Source organism: Schistocerca nitens, chromosome 1, assembly GCF_023898315.1.
Source record: "Schistocerca nitens isolate TAMUIC-IGC-003100 chromosome 1, iqSchNite1.1, whole genome shotgun sequence".
Classification (NCBI taxonomy): Eukaryota; Metazoa; Arthropoda; class Insecta; order Orthoptera; family Acrididae; genus Schistocerca; species Schistocerca nitens.
Genome location: NC_064614.1, coordinates 233592381 through 233609914, shown reverse-complemented (window position 1 = coordinate 233609914; position 17534 = coordinate 233592381). Strand labels below are relative to the sequence as shown.

General features: G+C 39.6%; 1 protein-coding gene across 1 annotated transcript in view; it reads right to left on the bottom strand.

Moving 5' to 3' along the window:
* Positions 1-9661: 9661 nt before the first annotated feature.
* LOC126246423 (uncharacterized) overlaps positions 9662-17534 on the bottom strand; it is a 32721-nt gene continuing 24848 nt past the window's right edge. The window contains exon 2 of the mRNA XM_049948394.1: positions 9662-10741. Coding sequence (XP_049804351.1) covers positions 10151-10660 — 510 coding nt within the window. The 5' untranslated portion in view covers positions 10661-10741 and the 3' untranslated portion in view covers positions 9662-10150. The remainder of the gene's footprint in view (positions 10742-17534) is intronic.

Below are 17534 nucleotides of genomic sequence, written 5' to 3'. Positions count from 1 at the left end.
CATTAGAGAAGCTGCTGTACCAAAAGTCATTTCTGAAAGATAAACAAAAGTTATTGTATCACGGAAGGGATAAAGACGACTGTAATATATCACAGCTATACTTATACCAAGAATATGGTTTCAAGTAATTTTGGTCCTTCTGCTTAAGCAACGCTGAGAAGTGTTATCATGTGGGGATTTGTAAGGCTTCCCTTGATACATCAGGAGTGCACTACACAGAGGAAGCAGCTACTTGGATAGCAAAGTACTTGTGGTGTGCACACAATTTATTTTATTTATTTATTGTATTTTTTTTGCATGGAGACACCAACTGGTGTCTTTTGTAAACGTCATAGCATTTTTTTACAAGTTTAGTACAGTCATATATACATATGTGATTACATATATATGATACAAATGTACCATTGTACCTAATAAGGCACAATATTGGGTGTAACATCGTACCTATTACAAATATTCAGATTTTACACAAATATATATATATATATTTGCTCTCCTTCCCTCTTTCCTGATGAGGCAACAGTTTGTTGCGAAAGCTTGAATTGTGTGTGTATGTTTGTGTGTCTGTCGGCCTACCAGCGTTTTCATTTGGTGGGTCGCATCATCTTTGTTTTTAGATGTTTATATTTGTGTTTGTTTGTGTGTCTGTCGGCCTGCCAGCGCTTTCATTTGGTGGGTCGCATCATCTTTGTTTTTAGATGTGTGTGTGTCTATATATATATATATATATATATATATATATATATATATATATAAAGAAAGATGATGAGACTTACCAAACAAAAGCGCTGGCAGGTCGATAGACACACAAACAAACACAAATATACACACAAAATTCAAGCTTTCGCAACAAACTGCTGCCTCATCAGGAAAGAGGGAAGGAGGGGGAAAGACGAAAGGATGTGGGTTTTAAGGGAGAGGGTAAGGAGTCATTCCAATCCCGGGAGCGGAAAGACTTACCTTAGGGGGAAAAAAGGACAGGTATACACTCGCACACACACACATATCCATCCACACATACAGACACAAGCAGACATATTTAAATATGTCTGCTTGTGTCTGTATGTGTGGATGGATATGTGTGTGTGTGTGTGAGTGTATACCTGTCCTTTTTTCCCCCTAAGGTAAGTCTTTCCGCTCCCGGGATTGGAATGACTCCTTACCCTCTCCCTTAAAACCCACATCCTTTCGTCTTTCCCCCTCCTTCCCTCTTTCCTGATGAGGCAGCAGTTTGTTGCGAAAGCTTGAATTTTGTGTGTATATTTGTGTTTGTTTGTGTGTCTATCGACCTGCCAGCACTTTTGTTTGGTAAGTCTCATCATCTTTGTGTGTATATTTGTGTTTGTTTGTGTGTCTATCGACCTGCCAGCGCTTTTGTTTGGTAAGTCTCATCATCTTTCTTTTTAGATATATTTTTTCCACGTGGAATGTTTCCCTCTGTTATATATATATATATATATATATATATATATATATATATATATATATATATATATATATATATATATATATAGAGAGAGAGAGAGAGAGAGAGAGAGAGAGAGAGAGAGAGAGAGAGAGAGAGAGAGAAACATTCCACGTGGGAAAAATATATCTAAAAACAAAGGTGATGTGACTTACCGAACGAAAGCGCTGGCAGGTCGATAGACACACAAACAAACACAAACACACAAGCTTGTGTCTGTATATGTGTGGATGGATATGTGTGTGTGTGCGAGTGTATACCTGTCCTTTTTTCCCCCAAGGTAAGTCTTTCCACTCCCGGGATTGGAATGACTCCTTACCCTCTCCCTTAAAACCCCCATCCTTTCGTCTTTCCCTCTCCTTCCCTCTTTCCTGATGAGGCAACAGTTTGTTGTGAAAGCTTGAATTTTGTGTGTGTGTTTGTGTTTGTTTGTGTGTCTATCGACCTGCCAGCGCTTTCATTCGGTAAGTCACATCATTTTAGATATATTTTTCCCACGTGGAATGTTTCCCTATATATAATTTTGTTCTTTGTCTGTAGTAGCAGTCTTTATTTCTTGTATTATAGGCATGCATATCAGAGCACTTTGTTTCTTTGTTTTGATGTGTCACAAAAAATATAATTCATTTGTAAAGATACAGTGAGTAGACTGTGAGGTATTTATGATGAACAAAGATTTCCCTGCATGAATCTCTATACCCTAATCCATGGATAATTCTGATTGCTCTTTTCTGTAGGGTTAATATTCTGTTCATATGTATGTCGGCAGCACAACCCCATATCTCTATCCCGTAATTAATCTGTGCAAAAATGGTTTCATAATAAATTGTTTTTAATGTCTGGTGTGGAACTACTTTTGATAACTGGCTGATTAGATGTAATGAACTGCTGACTTTATTGCATAAAAATTTGATATGGTTTACTGATCTTAGATTTTCATCTAGGTGAATACCTAGAAACCTGCAGCCTTCTGTGTCCACTACTTCAATTCCACCTATGTCACTGATAGAGGTTTGGTGTGAGTTTGTAAGTTTAAATGGCAATAACTGAGATTTACTGATATTAACTTTCAAACCTTGATCTTGGAAATAAGTAGTTATTTGACGTAGGTCCTCAGTTGCTACCAACGTTAACTCATCATTTTGTTTACCAAGAAATAACAGTGACGTATCGTCTGCATAGGTTACCAATTGGGAGTTGAAAGGTTGCTCTATATCATTTATGTACAATAGGAAAAGGAAAGGGCCCAAAATTGAGCCCTGGGGTACACCTTGTGTGACTGTCTCATATTTGGACTAGAAATTAATGGTCTGATTATTGATTATGTAAGTGAGCTTTGTACACTGCTTGCGGTTAAATAAATATGTAGCCAGCAATTGCATGGATGCAGCATTTACATTGTATGACTCAAGTTTACTTAAAAGTAACTCATGGTTTACTGAGTCAAAGGCTTTAGTGAGGTCTAGAAATATGCCAGCTGTTTGCATTCCTTGATCAAGGGCACCATACATTTTGTGAAGAAATTCCGTAATTGCTGTGATAGTACTATGATCCTTTCGGAATCCGTGTTGTGTGTCTGTTAGGAACTTATTTTTCAAGAAATAGTCACTAAGTTGTGTCAGCAGCACAACTTCAAATACTTTGCTGAAGACAGGTATTAATGATATGGGCCTGAAATTTGAAACCTCTTCCTTGGATCCTTTTTTATGCACTGGTTTAACTGTGCTCCATTTCAATAAATTTGGAAATGTATGTTCTCTAATACTGCAGTTTACCAGGTGGGTGATTATTTTAACTAATTCCTTATTACATTTTTTAATCACGATACTACTCAAACCATCCCATCCAGATGAGTACTTATTCTTTAGGTTATTTATTATCCTGCCTATTTCTTTTTCACTTACTTGTTTGAATTCAAAAGGTGGCTCTTCAAAGGGGCAGAGCTTTACCTCACTACTCACAATTGTGTTATTAACTGGACTAACAGCTGCAGATATAAAGTATTTATTGAAAACATTGCAGACTTTATTAGGATCTTTAATTGTGTTTCCTTCATGTCTTATATTTACAATTTCAGTTTCTGGCTTCGGTGTGGCTTTGCGAAATTGATTTACAATTCTCCATGAGGTCTTGGCTACATTGTCTGACTGAGCTATTTCACTGCTGTATATCTGTTTTCTTAGATTTGAAAGCTCTTTCTTAAAGATTTTCGTGGCTTCTTTGTGCTTGGCCTTAAAAACGTGCAGGTTTGTTGACTTGTGTAACACATCCAGGTCCTGGATGTTTTGCCTGAGTTTTATCATATTTGCTGGAAGTATCAGTCTGTTGGTTTTTGCACTTTGGTTATGGGTGAACACTCTTTGTATTTTTTTAACAGGGCAGCATCTGTCAAAGTGTCTTAGCATAGTATCATAGAATTTGGCCCATTTGTTTTCAGATCCTTCAGTCTGGTAAACCAGATCCCAGTCCTCTATAGCTAATTTATTTCTTGGGGCAAGGATGTTACCCTCTTTTAGGATTCTTTTATTTGCGGTAACTTTTGTCATTTTTGGGACGCTTGTGTTTACATACTCTACAAGCTGGCATTTGTGGTCAGAATAGTGAAAATCCATATTCCAGCACCTAACACTGTCTTTAATATGTTTACATAGTATAACGTAATCAATTCTGCTAGATGTGGACTTTGTTACCCTGGTATCACTATTTACTACATTTACGAGATTATATGAGTTAAGAGTATCTATTAACCTCATATTACACAAACTGGAAGATTTTGCCTCAATATTCAGATCACCAAGTATAGTTAGGTCACTGGGACCACAACGTCCCACTAAATATGTCTATGAAGCTAACTACACCAGCCTTTGGTGGATGAAAAATCCCAATAACTTTGTTTTCTCATAACCTCTCTACACTCTTTGGTGTGGACTTCAATGCCTGTCACTTCAATCAAGCCTTCTTTGTTGTACTGGTCTAGATAGTTTAATTTCTTGTACTCAAGATTCTCACTAATGTAAACTGCCACACCACCACCCCTATGTTGCTGTCTACAATAACTATTTGCTAAGGAGTAGCCATCTAGTTTACAGTAAATAATTTCATCAGATTTTAATCCATGCTCAGTTAGCACAACTATATGAGGTGACTGTTCATTTACAAAAATCTGTAATATATTAAGCTTATTTCTAAGGTACTGTATGTTTAGGTGCATGAGCCTTAGTGGTATTTTTAACTGGTCACTCTGATTATCTTCCTTTAAAATGCACTGAGTTGGTTCACTAACAGTTGGCTTTAAATGTAATAGTTCCCCTTCCTGTAATATACTAAGCACTTCACTTGCTCCCTTTGCTTCTGGTACTATGCAGTGATTTTTTTCAGTTTGTGTCATTAAACCTGGATCGTATCTTTGTCCGGTGTTTATATTCCTCTCACTATTGTCACACTGGTATTTAAGATGGACAGTTTTACTTACATCTTTTTCCATGTTCTCTTTCTGCTTACTCGGTACCATAAAAAATCCTCACTTAGTGTAGCAGGTCTCCTAGTCCTCAGGCATCTGTCTTGATTGGAAGCTGCTTCTGCTGTTGATCTCCCAGGCCTCAGCTACCTCTTCTGTGTGGTTGCTGTTGCTGGTGGCTCCTGTGCTCCCCGACTTGGTGACTGCCCTTCTTTGTTAGCTGCTGCGGCTAATGACCTTCGTATGTTTTCCTCACATGCATTTTCATTGCCTTGAGGTAGTATTATGGGGTCTGCTGTTCTGGATGCTGTTGCTGATGACGACAGCTTTGCTGATGATTGTGGTGATTCTGCTGCTATTGGTTTATCTGACACTGCTGCTGAGAATATCTGAGCCTTTGCTTCTGCTACTGGTGTTTGTTGTAGCTCTACTGCAGATAATGATGGTTCCACTGTTACAGACAACTCTTGTTTTGGCGGAATTGGGATTGGAGACACTTCCATTACAGATGACTCATTAATAAATTTAAGTATTTCGGCACTAATAATGTTTTTCCCTTTTACGTTCATGTGGAGACCATGTCTTGTGAAGTGCTCTCTGTGAACACTGTTTATCTCTACGAAAGTCGTATTCTCGAAACCTCGACATATTTTCTCAAATAGCCTGTTTGCTGTAACAATCTCGATGTTTACGCACGAGTTTTCCATCAGATCGTGTCTCCTGGGGATGTTAACAATGTAGAAATGCACTCGAGGCATCCTTTTGATTGTTTCCTTTAGGGTTCTCGTTGCACGCCAAGTTTCATTACAGTAAACATCATTTGCGCCTCCTATTATGATGCAGCTGTTACCCGTCGTTAATATGTTGTCACTGTTTTTCAGAATTTCGCGTAATGGCGCGCCTGGTTTGATGATGCCTGTTACATTAAGGTCTGGGTGATTTCTTCTCATAATTTCCGTAACTCCTCTCCCACGACTATCTGCAAAAATATATGTCTGTTGCTTGTATCCTTGCTTATGCATAACGTGGTTGTTTACTTTTTTCCTTTACGAATATTTATCTTGTGTTTTTCTCCGTTTAATCCACTTGTATATTTTTGTGTGGATAGTTTGTTCATATTTTTATCCATAGATGCACTATTAACACTTTATTTTCTTGCGTTGAATTCACTTGTGTCTTTTTGAGTGATCAGTTCGTTCATATTTCTAGTTACAGTCGTACTGTTTACACTTTGTACATTTGGTTGTGCAGACCTACGAATTTTATGGCTAGCATTAATGAGATCTTGTTGCCTTGACGATTCAGATAGTTCCCGTATGGTTAGTACCAAATTTTCCATTGTTTTTATATATTTTTTTATAATGTCAAGTTCTTTTTGAAGTTCGTCATGCACGCTGTCTTCTACTCCCGCGTAGCACTTTTCACTCGCGATCTCGCGGCCGTTACACTTTATGTTTTTAGGCTAGACAGTAGTTTGAGGTGCTCTGATGAACACTCACCAGTCGATATGCAGCAAGAGAAGTCAAACCATGTTCAGAATAAAGACACTTTAACTGTCACAATTGTACCAGTAAACTGTTGGACTATTCGTAATAAAGTTCCTGAATTCACTCCCCTCCAGGAAAGTTCTCACACTCAGGTTATTCTTGGGACTGAGAGCTGGCTGAAACCTGAAATGGAAAGCTCTGAGATATTTAGCCAGTCATGGAACACATATCAGAAAGACAGATTAGAGACCATAGAAGGGGGAGTATTCATTGCAGTTGACAAAAATATTGTCTCTATTGAGGTCGAAGTTGAGTGCAACACTGAAGTCATCTGGTCACATAAACAGGTGTAGGGGAAACCAAGTTAATTGCTGGATGTTTTTGCCGGCCACCTGATTCTGCTGTGGCAGTTGTGGAGTCATTCAAAGAAAGTATTTGGTGAATAGCGCATACATACTCAGATCATGCGATTAGATAAGTACTTGTTCCATAGATCATGAATATGACACTTTGTAATGATGTGGAACGTGTCAGTTTAATAAAAGGTGTCTATACAAGATATTACATTAGACAAAATATTACATGATACTCAATATTTTTATTTATTTATTTATTTATTTATTTTTTTTTTTTTTTTGGAGGTTGGGAAATTACCCACTTACTATACCCAAAAATTCATCTAATGAGTAGAAGGAGTTGCCATTAAGAAATTCTTTTTATTTCCTTTTAAATGCTATATGGCTATCTGTCAGACTTTTGATGCTATTAGGTAAGTGACCAAAGACTTTTGTGGCAGCATAATTTACCTCCTTCTGAGCCAAAGTTAGATTTAACCTTGAGTAGTGAAGATCATCCTTTCTCCTAGTATTGTAGCCATGTACACTGCTATTACTTTTGAATTCGTTCAGATTGTTAATAACAAATTTCATAAGCGAATATATATATTGTGAGGCTACAGTGAAGATTTCTAGCTCTTTAAATAAGTGTCTGCAGGATGATCTTGAATGAGCTCCAGCAATTATTCTGATTACACGCTTTTGTGCAATGAACACTCTTTTACTCAATGATGAGTTACCCCAGAATATGATGCCATACGAAAGCAGAGAATGAAAATAGGTGTGGTAAGCTAATTTACTCCGATGTATATCGCCAAAATTTGCAATGACCCGAATAGCATAAGTAGCTGAACTCAAACGTATCAGCAGATCCTCAGTGTGTTTTTTTTCCAGTTCAACCTCTCATCAATGCACACACCTAGAAATTTTGAATATTATACCTTAGCTACCGATTTCTGATCGAAGTCTATATTTATTAATGGGGTCATTCCATTTAGTGTGTGGAACTGTATATACTGTGTTTTGTCAAAGTTTAAGGAGAGCCCATTTGCAGAGAACCACTTAATGATTTTCTGAAAAACATTGTTTACAATTTCACCAGTTAATTCTTGTCCGTCAGGTGTGGTAGCTATACTTGTATCACTGGAAAAAAGTACCAGCTTTGCATCTTCGTGAATATAGAATGGCAAGTCATTAACATATATTAAGAACAGCAGAGGACCCAAGACCGAACCTTGTGGCACCCCATTCTTGATTGTTCCCCAGTTTGAGAAATCACCAGTTTTTTGCATATTATGTGAACTGTTTATTTCAACTTCCTGCACTCTTCCAGTTAGGTATGATTTAAACCATTTGAGCACTGTCCCATTCATATCATAGTACTTGAGCTTATCTAGAAGTATTCCATGATTTACACAATCAAAAGCCTTTGATAGGTCACAAAAAATCCCAACAGGTGACTTCCGGTTACTCAGAGCATTTAATATTTCATTAGTGAAAGTATATATAGCATTTTCCGTTGAAAAACCCTTCTGGAAACCAAACTGACATTTTGTTAAAACATTATTTTTACAAAGGTGTGAAGCTACTCTACAACACATTACTTTTTCAAGAATTTTGGATAAGGCAGTCAGAAGAGAGATCGGGCGGTGGTTGTTGACATCAGACATATCCCCTTTTTTGTGCAGTGGTATAACAGTGGCATACTTCAGTCTATCTGGGAAAATACCCTGCTTGAGAGAGCTATTACATATGTGGCTAAGAATCCCACTTATTTCTTGGGAACAAGCTTTTATTATCCTGCTGGAAATGCCATCAATCCCATGTGAGCTTTTATTCTTGAGAGAGTTTATTATCTTCCTAATTTCAGATGGAGAGGTGGGTGCAATTTCAATTGTATCAAATGGTGTGGGTAAGGCCTCTTCCATTAACTGCCTTGCTTCTTCTAATGAACATTTAGATCCTATTTTCTCTACAACATTTAAAAAATGATTATTCAAAATGTTTTAGACTTCTGGCTTGTTGTTTATCAAGTTTCCATTCGCTTTGATGGTGATGCCGTCATCCTGTAGTCTTGGTTGTGCTGTCTCCCTTGTAATAATATTCCAAATTGTTTTGATTTTGTTATCAGAGGTATTAATCTCAGACATGATGCACATGCTTCTGGACTTTTTAATAACCTTTCTTAATGTAGCACAGTAGTTTTTATAATATTTGGCTGTTTCTGGGTCATTACTCTTTCTTGTTGGAAGCAACTTTAACCCCAATGAGATGTCTATGGATTCATTGCGGGGGGTTCAGACAGACACTCATGCAAAACACTTTTGAACACGTTTTCTGAAAATTGTCTTGAGCAGCTAGCTCGGCAGCCCACATGCAGTGGAAATATCTTAAGGCGGGTCCACACTGAGCGCGGCGTGACGCGCCGCACTGCGCAAAACAGCTCTGCGCGCTCAGTGTAAAAGGCGAACCGCGCTGCGCCGCGTCATGCCGCGCAGTTTTGCGGCTGTTGTCGGTACATCAAAGGAAGTGGCGCGCGTTTGCGCGCGCTCAGTTTAGACGGGGCTTCGGCTGGCGGGCGCAGTAGTTTACTGTGTGCGTGAATTCGCGTTGGAGGCAGGAGGTGTCCTCGTTATGGAGTGGGACCGGAAACAAACTGAAAACCTCATAGATCTGTATAGACAAAGGCGGGAACTGTGGGACCCAAAAGACAATAATTACCACATAAAAACAAAAACAAAAAATTATGCTTGGCAGTGGGTCGCAAGTGGCGTCGGCTGTGGAATCGACGAAGCAAAAAACAGGATGACCTCTTTGTTGTCTTTGTACAGAAGGGAGAAAATGAAAATGAAGAAGTCGAGGGGCACTGGAAAAGGTAAACTATTCATAAACAATGTTTGTAAAAGCACAGTTTTCCATTTACATTTATTATAACATCGCTCTATTATTTCAGGGCTGGCAGACACTTACAGTAGTAACTGGTTTGCTAGACCATTATTTGAATTCCTAAAGGAACGAGACACTCCCACTGGTACCATAAACACAGAAAATGTAAGTACATGTAATATAACAATTATCTATAATATAGTCAGATTCTATTAGCGCTTTAACACACTATTTACTTAGGCCAAAATGTGATCTTGACAACGGCGTAGTGATAATAAGCACGTATATGCATTCATGCTGCCTCATCTTGACAAGATCTACGTCCATTTTCGACAAAATAGTCGGCCATCTCTTCGCGAACAACTCGGGCATTTGACAAACTTTTCCTTGGCACTGCCTTTAAATTGTATAATGATATTGGTTGTGCTTTCCGTCTCCATGTTCCTTCCACCGAAGTACCATCTGGTAGCTCTCTGTCCACTGTGCCGTCTGGAGCGTACAAACTGGAAGATTTCTTGCTCTATCTCAAATAATTACGCAAGAAAATAGTTGTCAGAACAATAACACTGGCTTTTTCTGGGCCCAGAAGCATTGGTTTCCTCAAGACTCTAAAAACGGATGTTAGGATTCCAAAACAATTTTCGACAACTTGACGGACTCTTGAAAGTCGATAGTTGAATGTTTTCTCTTTTGTACCTTTCTCATAGACGCCTGCGTAAGGTTTCATCACATTCTCGTGCAAAGCAAATGCTATGTCGGCCAATATAACATATGGTGTCATCCGTTCACGTCCAGGAAGTGGTTTGGGTCGAGGTATGATAAGGGAGTTGTCTTGCAATTTCTTCCACAATTTACTGTTTTTGAATATTCCACAATCAGATATACGACCCTGTGAACCCACATCAGCATACAATAAATGGTAGTTTGCAGCCACTAGAGCAAACAACACAATGCTAAAAAAGTTCTTGTAGTTATAGTACTCGCTGCCGGTGTTTATTGGTGCCTGTAACATTACGTGTTTACCGTCCATAGCAGCCAGGCAATGAGGGAAGTTCCATGTTTTATCAAATTCCTCCGAACATCGTTTCCATTCTTCTGTAGTACTCGGCAACTGAAAAGAAAGGGTTTCAAAGAAGTTACAACATATCTTGTCTAAAAATTGAAGAATTGAAACATGTCATTGTTACACAATCGTGTCAAGTGTGGTTGAAATGAACGTGTACAATGGGGCAGTGCTAGAATGAAAGTTTTCAATAACAGAAGAATATCTCTTGTGAGGGGCCCACAGTGGTATAATATTTTCTGAAGGAAATCATGATGCCATTGACTGTCGACAAATATTTATTATGATGTCACAACTGCAGTTTCGGCCTGTAAGCCATTGTCACACATTTTTCATTGAATTTTAATTCCATATACGAAATTCATACAGCAATATTTTATGCTCAGAACAAGTGTATACCTGTTACAATGATATACATTAACATATTTCGAAATTCAACTTGAGAATGGCTTAAGGCCGAAACTGCAGCCGTGAAATTATAATAAAATCTGTTAACAGTCAATGGCATCATGACTGCCGTCAGAAAACATCGGATAACAATCCATCTACTATTGTTCACAAATGAAACCGTACTTGTCACACTGGTCCTAGTGCGAATTCCGAATTCTCTGAGAAATATAGTTGTTTATTTCACTAGGCTTTCGTCCTCGAGTTATGCTAGTTGTAGAATCGATTTAGCCGTATAAGACAATTAAAGAAAAATAAATTACTTGGTACTGTACCATAATGAAACAGGATTTTGGCTCTGGCATTTACTGTCAAAATTAATACAATATAGCCTACTGTTTTATTTCAGAGTTCTGGCGATGAAGAATGCCTACACGATTCTACGCTAAATGTCGTAGAAGAAGCATTACATGTAAGTGACAATTCTCATGAAAGTCTTGGCGAGTCAGCGCCTTCAAACAAAGAAGAAGAAATGACGTGCTAGGGAAAGGTTTTTCAGTCCCCAAAAAAACCGGCCAGTAAACGTAAGAAGAAAGAAGATCCGATGCTGATGAAGGCTTATGGAATTTTGGAAAGTGTGGGAAATGTACGTCCTGACGAGTGTTCCACTTTCGGGGAGCATATTACAATGAAGCACCGCAAATTTGACAACCGCAGGAGATCAGTTCTAATGCACAGGATAAACAATTTGATCTTCGATGCGGAGACTGATTTGTATTCACAGCGCCTCACATCAGATACTTCTCCTTCTGTCGTCCATTCTCCCCAATGCAGTCCTGTTCCCCAACCGCTCCTCTCCCCAATGCAGGCCTATTCCGCAACTTCTCCCCCGAGTCACTCCCAGTCACCTGTGCTCATCTGACATCAAACAGTTGCTCCTAATCAACCATGCAGTAGCAGTGAACCACATGATTCTATCTCGCTCCGTCTACACGATTCAGCTCTGCTCCAAGAACCTCCAACATATACTGTTTTGCAGCCCTTTGCAAATACCTTTGATTCCTAAGTGCATTCTGTTAACAATAACGTGTTTCTACGATTTGAGTAACATTTTTATTTATATGTGGATATTTATGTACATAAGCTTGTAAAGAAAAACAAAACCGCAGTCAATAAATAATTGTTTGTAAAGAACTTCCTCTGATCCAATGCTATCAGCATTCAGCCTCTTTACCTTGTACACATTTGACTTCAGACGGGTAACAACTTTATGCAAATAACGTAACTACAAATTCTTTAAAAAAGGATGATTCCATTTAAAGACAATGAAGAACAATAACTTCTTACCTTTACAAAGGGTTTCAGTGCATTATTGAGAGCGGTGCAAACTTCTATGACAATCGTTGATATACTTTGTTTAGATATTCTGAATAGATACATCAAACTTGTAAAGGAATCTCCGGTTGCCAGGAAGCGCAAAGTAATTGCCAGTCTCTCTTTGCTAGATATAGCACGTCTAAAATTTGTGTCCTCCTTCATTATGTCGGGTTCGATCACATTCAACAGATGTTCAAAGTCTTCGAAAGACGTTCGATAAAAGTTTTCGAACTGTCCACTACTGCCAGCAAGCAGTTCACTAAAAAGATTATTTCCACCGTACAATGCCCTACTCTTTAACATTGGAGTTACCCAATGACGACGATTTTTCCTCTTCTCCTTTAACTGATGGTACAGCACAATGAATGCGGCACTCACAATCTTGGCTCGCTCCATGTTCAGACCATGCGCGCGCTCCACCTGGAACACAGTGCGCGCGTCGGAGCGGCGCGGCGGGCCGCGGACGACGCTCTCCTCTCTGTTTATACAGCTGTGCGCGGGGTGCAGCAGCGCGGCGCAGCACGGCGCGGCGCCTTCAGTGTGGACCCGCCTTTAGATCTTGTAGGCCAGATCTTATCGAAAATGTCAGTATAGAAATGGGGATTAGTGATCATGATGTCATTATAGCGACTATGGTTAAGAAAGTTAATAAATCAGTTAAGAAGGCTAGGAGAGTTTTTCTGCTAGATGGAGCAGATAATCAGTTATTAACATCTCACTTAGACAATGAATTGGCATCATTTAGTTCCAGTAAGAGGGATGTAGAGAAATTATGGGCAAAGTTTAAGCAGGTTGTAAATCATGCTTTGGAGAGTCATGTTCTTAGTAAGCGGATAAAGGATGGAAAAGACCCACCATGGTTTAATAACGAAATTCGGCATGTGATGAGGATGCAGAGGCTATTACACTCCAGGTTCAAAAGGGAACAACAAATGATGACAAACAAAAGTTAGTAGAGATTTGTGTGTCTATGGTTCAAATGGCTCTGAGCACTATGGGACTTAACTTCTGAGGTCATCAGTCCCCTAGAACTTAGAACTACTTAAACCTAACTAACCTAAGGACATCACACACATCCATGCCCGAGGCAGGATTCGAACCTGCGGCCGTAGCGGTCGCGCGGTTCCAGACTGTAGCGCCTAGAACCGCTCGGCCACTCCGGCCGGTTGTGTGTCTATGAAAAGAACTATGCGCGAAGTATAGAACAACTACCACTTTCACACCTTAGCAAAAGATCTAACAGTAAACCTGAGAAAATTCTGGTCATATCTAAGATCACTAAGCGGGTCTAAGGCTTCCATTCAGTCTCTTGTACATAAGTCTGGTGTGGCAGTTGAAGATAGAAAAATGAATGCCAAAGTTTTAAATTTCACGTTCAAGAAATTGTTCACACCGGAGAACTGTACAAACATACTATTATTTAATCATCAGGCAGACTCCCGTATGGACGACATACGAGGCGTTTTTTTTTTAAGTAAGTACCGTTTTGAAATTTAAAACAGACGTGCTAAAATATCTCAATAATTTTATTTTTACATGAAAGCCTGTACCTTAATATACTTCTCTATATAATTTTCGTCAATATTGAGGCACATGTCATAACGTTGTACCAGTTTTTGAATACCCTCCTCATAGAAGTCTGCCGCCTGACTTGTTAACCACTGCATCACCACTGTTTTGACTTCGTCGTCGTCTTGAAGACGCTGACCGCCCAGGTGTTTCTTCAAGTGCAAGAACAGATGGTAGTCACTGAGCGCAAGATCGGGGCTGTACGGAGGATGATCTAGAGTTTCCCATCGAAAAGATGTGATGAGATCTTTGGTTTGATTCGCCACATGCGGCCGGGCATTGTCTTGCAAAACGATGCCCTTGCTCAACTTCCATGGACTGTTGCTTTGATTCTGGTGTGACGTAGGCCACCCATGTTTCATCGCCAGTAACAATTTGGCTTAAGAAATCATCACCGTCAAGGAAAGTCAATGCACTGTCTAAACGTTTGGTTTTGTGCACATCCGTCAACATTTTCGGTACCCAACGTGTGCACAATTTTCGGTAACTCAAGTGCTCGGTCACAATACCATACACAACACTACGAGAAATATTAGGAAAGTCATCCCGCAAGGAGGAAATCGTAAACCGTCTGTTTTCTCTCACCTTATTGTCCACTTCCAGCACCAAACTTTCATTAACGACCGAAGGACGCCCACTCCGTTGTTCATCATGCACATTTGTGCTCTTTAAATGCTCTCACCCACTTTCTCCGTAAACTGCACAGATCTCAAGGTACGGCAATAATTATTGTTGCTGATGTGAAGTATGCCCCTGTGTCAACATCCATTCCTACTGTGAATTTCGATCGCTTTTAGGTCTTTAGCACAAAGAAATCTTATAACAGCCTGTACTTCACAGTCGGCGGGACTCACGATTATCGGAGGCATCTTAAACACTCAGTACACAACGTCAACAAGGAAGAAACAGACTGTAATGGCGTCAGTGCGTAGATTAAGGTACAGGCTTTCATGTAAAAATAAAATTATTGAGATATCTTAGCACGTCTTCTTTTAATTTCGAAACGGTAGTTACTTAAAAAACACGCCTCGTACTAATACACATTCCTGGCATAGAGAAACAACTAAAAGATTTGAAAGCAAATCAATCACCATGTCTACATCTACGTGATTACTCTACCAGTCACAATAAAGTGCCTGGCAGGGGGTTCAATGAACCACCTTCAAGGTGACACTCTCAAATGACGTGCGGGTAAAACAAGCACTTAAATTTTTCTGCCCGAGCCCTGTTTTCTCTTATTTTATCTTGATGATCATTTCTCCCTATGTAGATGGGTGCCAACATAATGATTTTGCAATCAGAGGAGAAAACTGGTGATTGAAATTTATTGAGAAGATAACATCGCAATGAAAAATGCCTTTGTTTTATTGATTGCAACCAATTCACATATAATGTCTGTGGCACTCTCTCCCCTACTTTGTGATGATACAAAACGAGTTGCCCTTCTTTGAATTTTTTCAACATCATCCGTCAGTCCCACCTGATGTGGATCCCACACCACACAGCAATACTCCAGGATAGAGCAGACAAGCATGGTGTAAGCAGTCTCTTTAGCAGACCTGTTGCACCTTCTAAGGGTTCTGCCAACGAATCGCAGCCTTTGATTTGCTCTACACACAATATTATCTATGTGATCGTTCCAATTAAGGTTATTTGTGATTGTAATCCCTAAGTGTTTAGTTGAATTTACAACTTTCAGATTTGTGTGACTTATCGCATAATTGAAATTTAGTGGATTTCTTTTAGTACTCACGTGAATAACTTCACACTTTTCTTTATTCAGGGTCAATTGCCACTTTTAGAACCATACAGATATATTATATAAATCATTTTGCAATTAGTTTTGATATCTGATGACTTTACAAGAGGGTAAATGACAGCATCATCTGCAAACAGTGTAATAGGACTACTCAGATTGTCTCCTATGTCGTTAATATAGATAAGGAACAATAAAGGGCCTATAATATAACACTTCCTTTGGGAATGTCGGACATTACTTCTGTTTTACTCTATGACCTTCCATCTATTACTATGCACCGTGACCTTTCTGACAGGAAATCACGAATGCAGTCACACAACTGAGGCGATATTCCATAGACACGCAGTTTGGTTAGAAGAGGCTAGTGAGGAATGGTGCCGAAAACCTTCTGGAAATCTAAAAATATGGAATCAATTTGACATCCCCTGCTGATAGCACTCATTACTTCATGGGTATGAGGAGCTAGTTGTGTTTTACAAGAACGATATTTTCTGAATCAATGCTGACTGTGTGTCAATATACCGTTTTCATCAAAGTAATTCATAGTGTTCGAACACAGTATACGTTCCAAAACCCCACTGCAAATCGAAGTTAGTGACATGGGCCTGTAATTCAGTGGATTACTCCTATTTCCCTTCTTGGGTATTGGTGTGGCTTGAGCAATGTTCCAGTCTTTAGGTACGGATCTTTCTATGAGCGAGCGGTTGTATAATAATTGCTAAATGTGAAGCTATTGTATCAGCACACTCTAAAAGGAACCTGACTGGCATAAAACTGGACCAGAGACCTTGCCTTTATTATGTGATTTAAGCTGCTTTGCTACACCAAGGATATCTACTTCTACGTTTCTCATCCTGGCAGTTGCTCTTGATTGGAATTCAAGAATATTTACTTCGTCTTCTTTGGTGAAGGAGTTTTGGAAAACCATGTTAAATAACTCTGCTTTAATCGCACTGTCATCAATGACCTCACCATTGTTATTGCACAGTGAACGTATTGATCACTTGTTTCCAGGGCTCTCGGGTGTCCAACTATATGCGATCGTTGAAGTCCCACAATATTTCGGCGAATAACCTTTCCACCATCATCAGGTGGTACTGACAGAATGGCCTGTCGGCTCATTGTCGGTGTTATTTATGTCCGTCAGTCGGGCTTCGATTCCCTACGCCGATGGTCCGGATGCGGCTTCTGACATTCCTATTGCAACCACCGATGCTCCGATTGTGGCCGCTGACAATCTGCGGGCACCGTCTCAGGTCCGCGCCATCCCCGGCGATGCGCCGGGTCGTCGAAGATGCAAAATCCCATGGAGTGTCCCTAGCGGCCGTCGTGGAAAGATCTTGCATTCACTTGGGGCAACCGGACTGGCGGCGCAGGGAATCGAAGCCCGACTGACAGACATAAATAACACCGACAATGAGCAGACAGACCATTCTGTCAGAACCACCTGATGATGGCGGAAAGATTATTCTCCGAAATATCGTGGGACTTCAACGATCGCATCCGGCTGGACATCCCTGGAAACAACACATACACCGAGTAAGCCTCCGATCACATATAATATTGATCACGTTTTCCCCATGGTGTGCTTTATGTATGAGCAGAAACTCTTTGCGTTTTCTGCCAGATTCTGAGACCGAGTTTCGTTGTGGAAATTATTAAAAGCATCTCGCATTGAAGCACATGCTATATTTCAAACTTCTGCAAAACTTTGGGGTTTTGCATTCTTTTAAATTTGGTGTGCTTTTT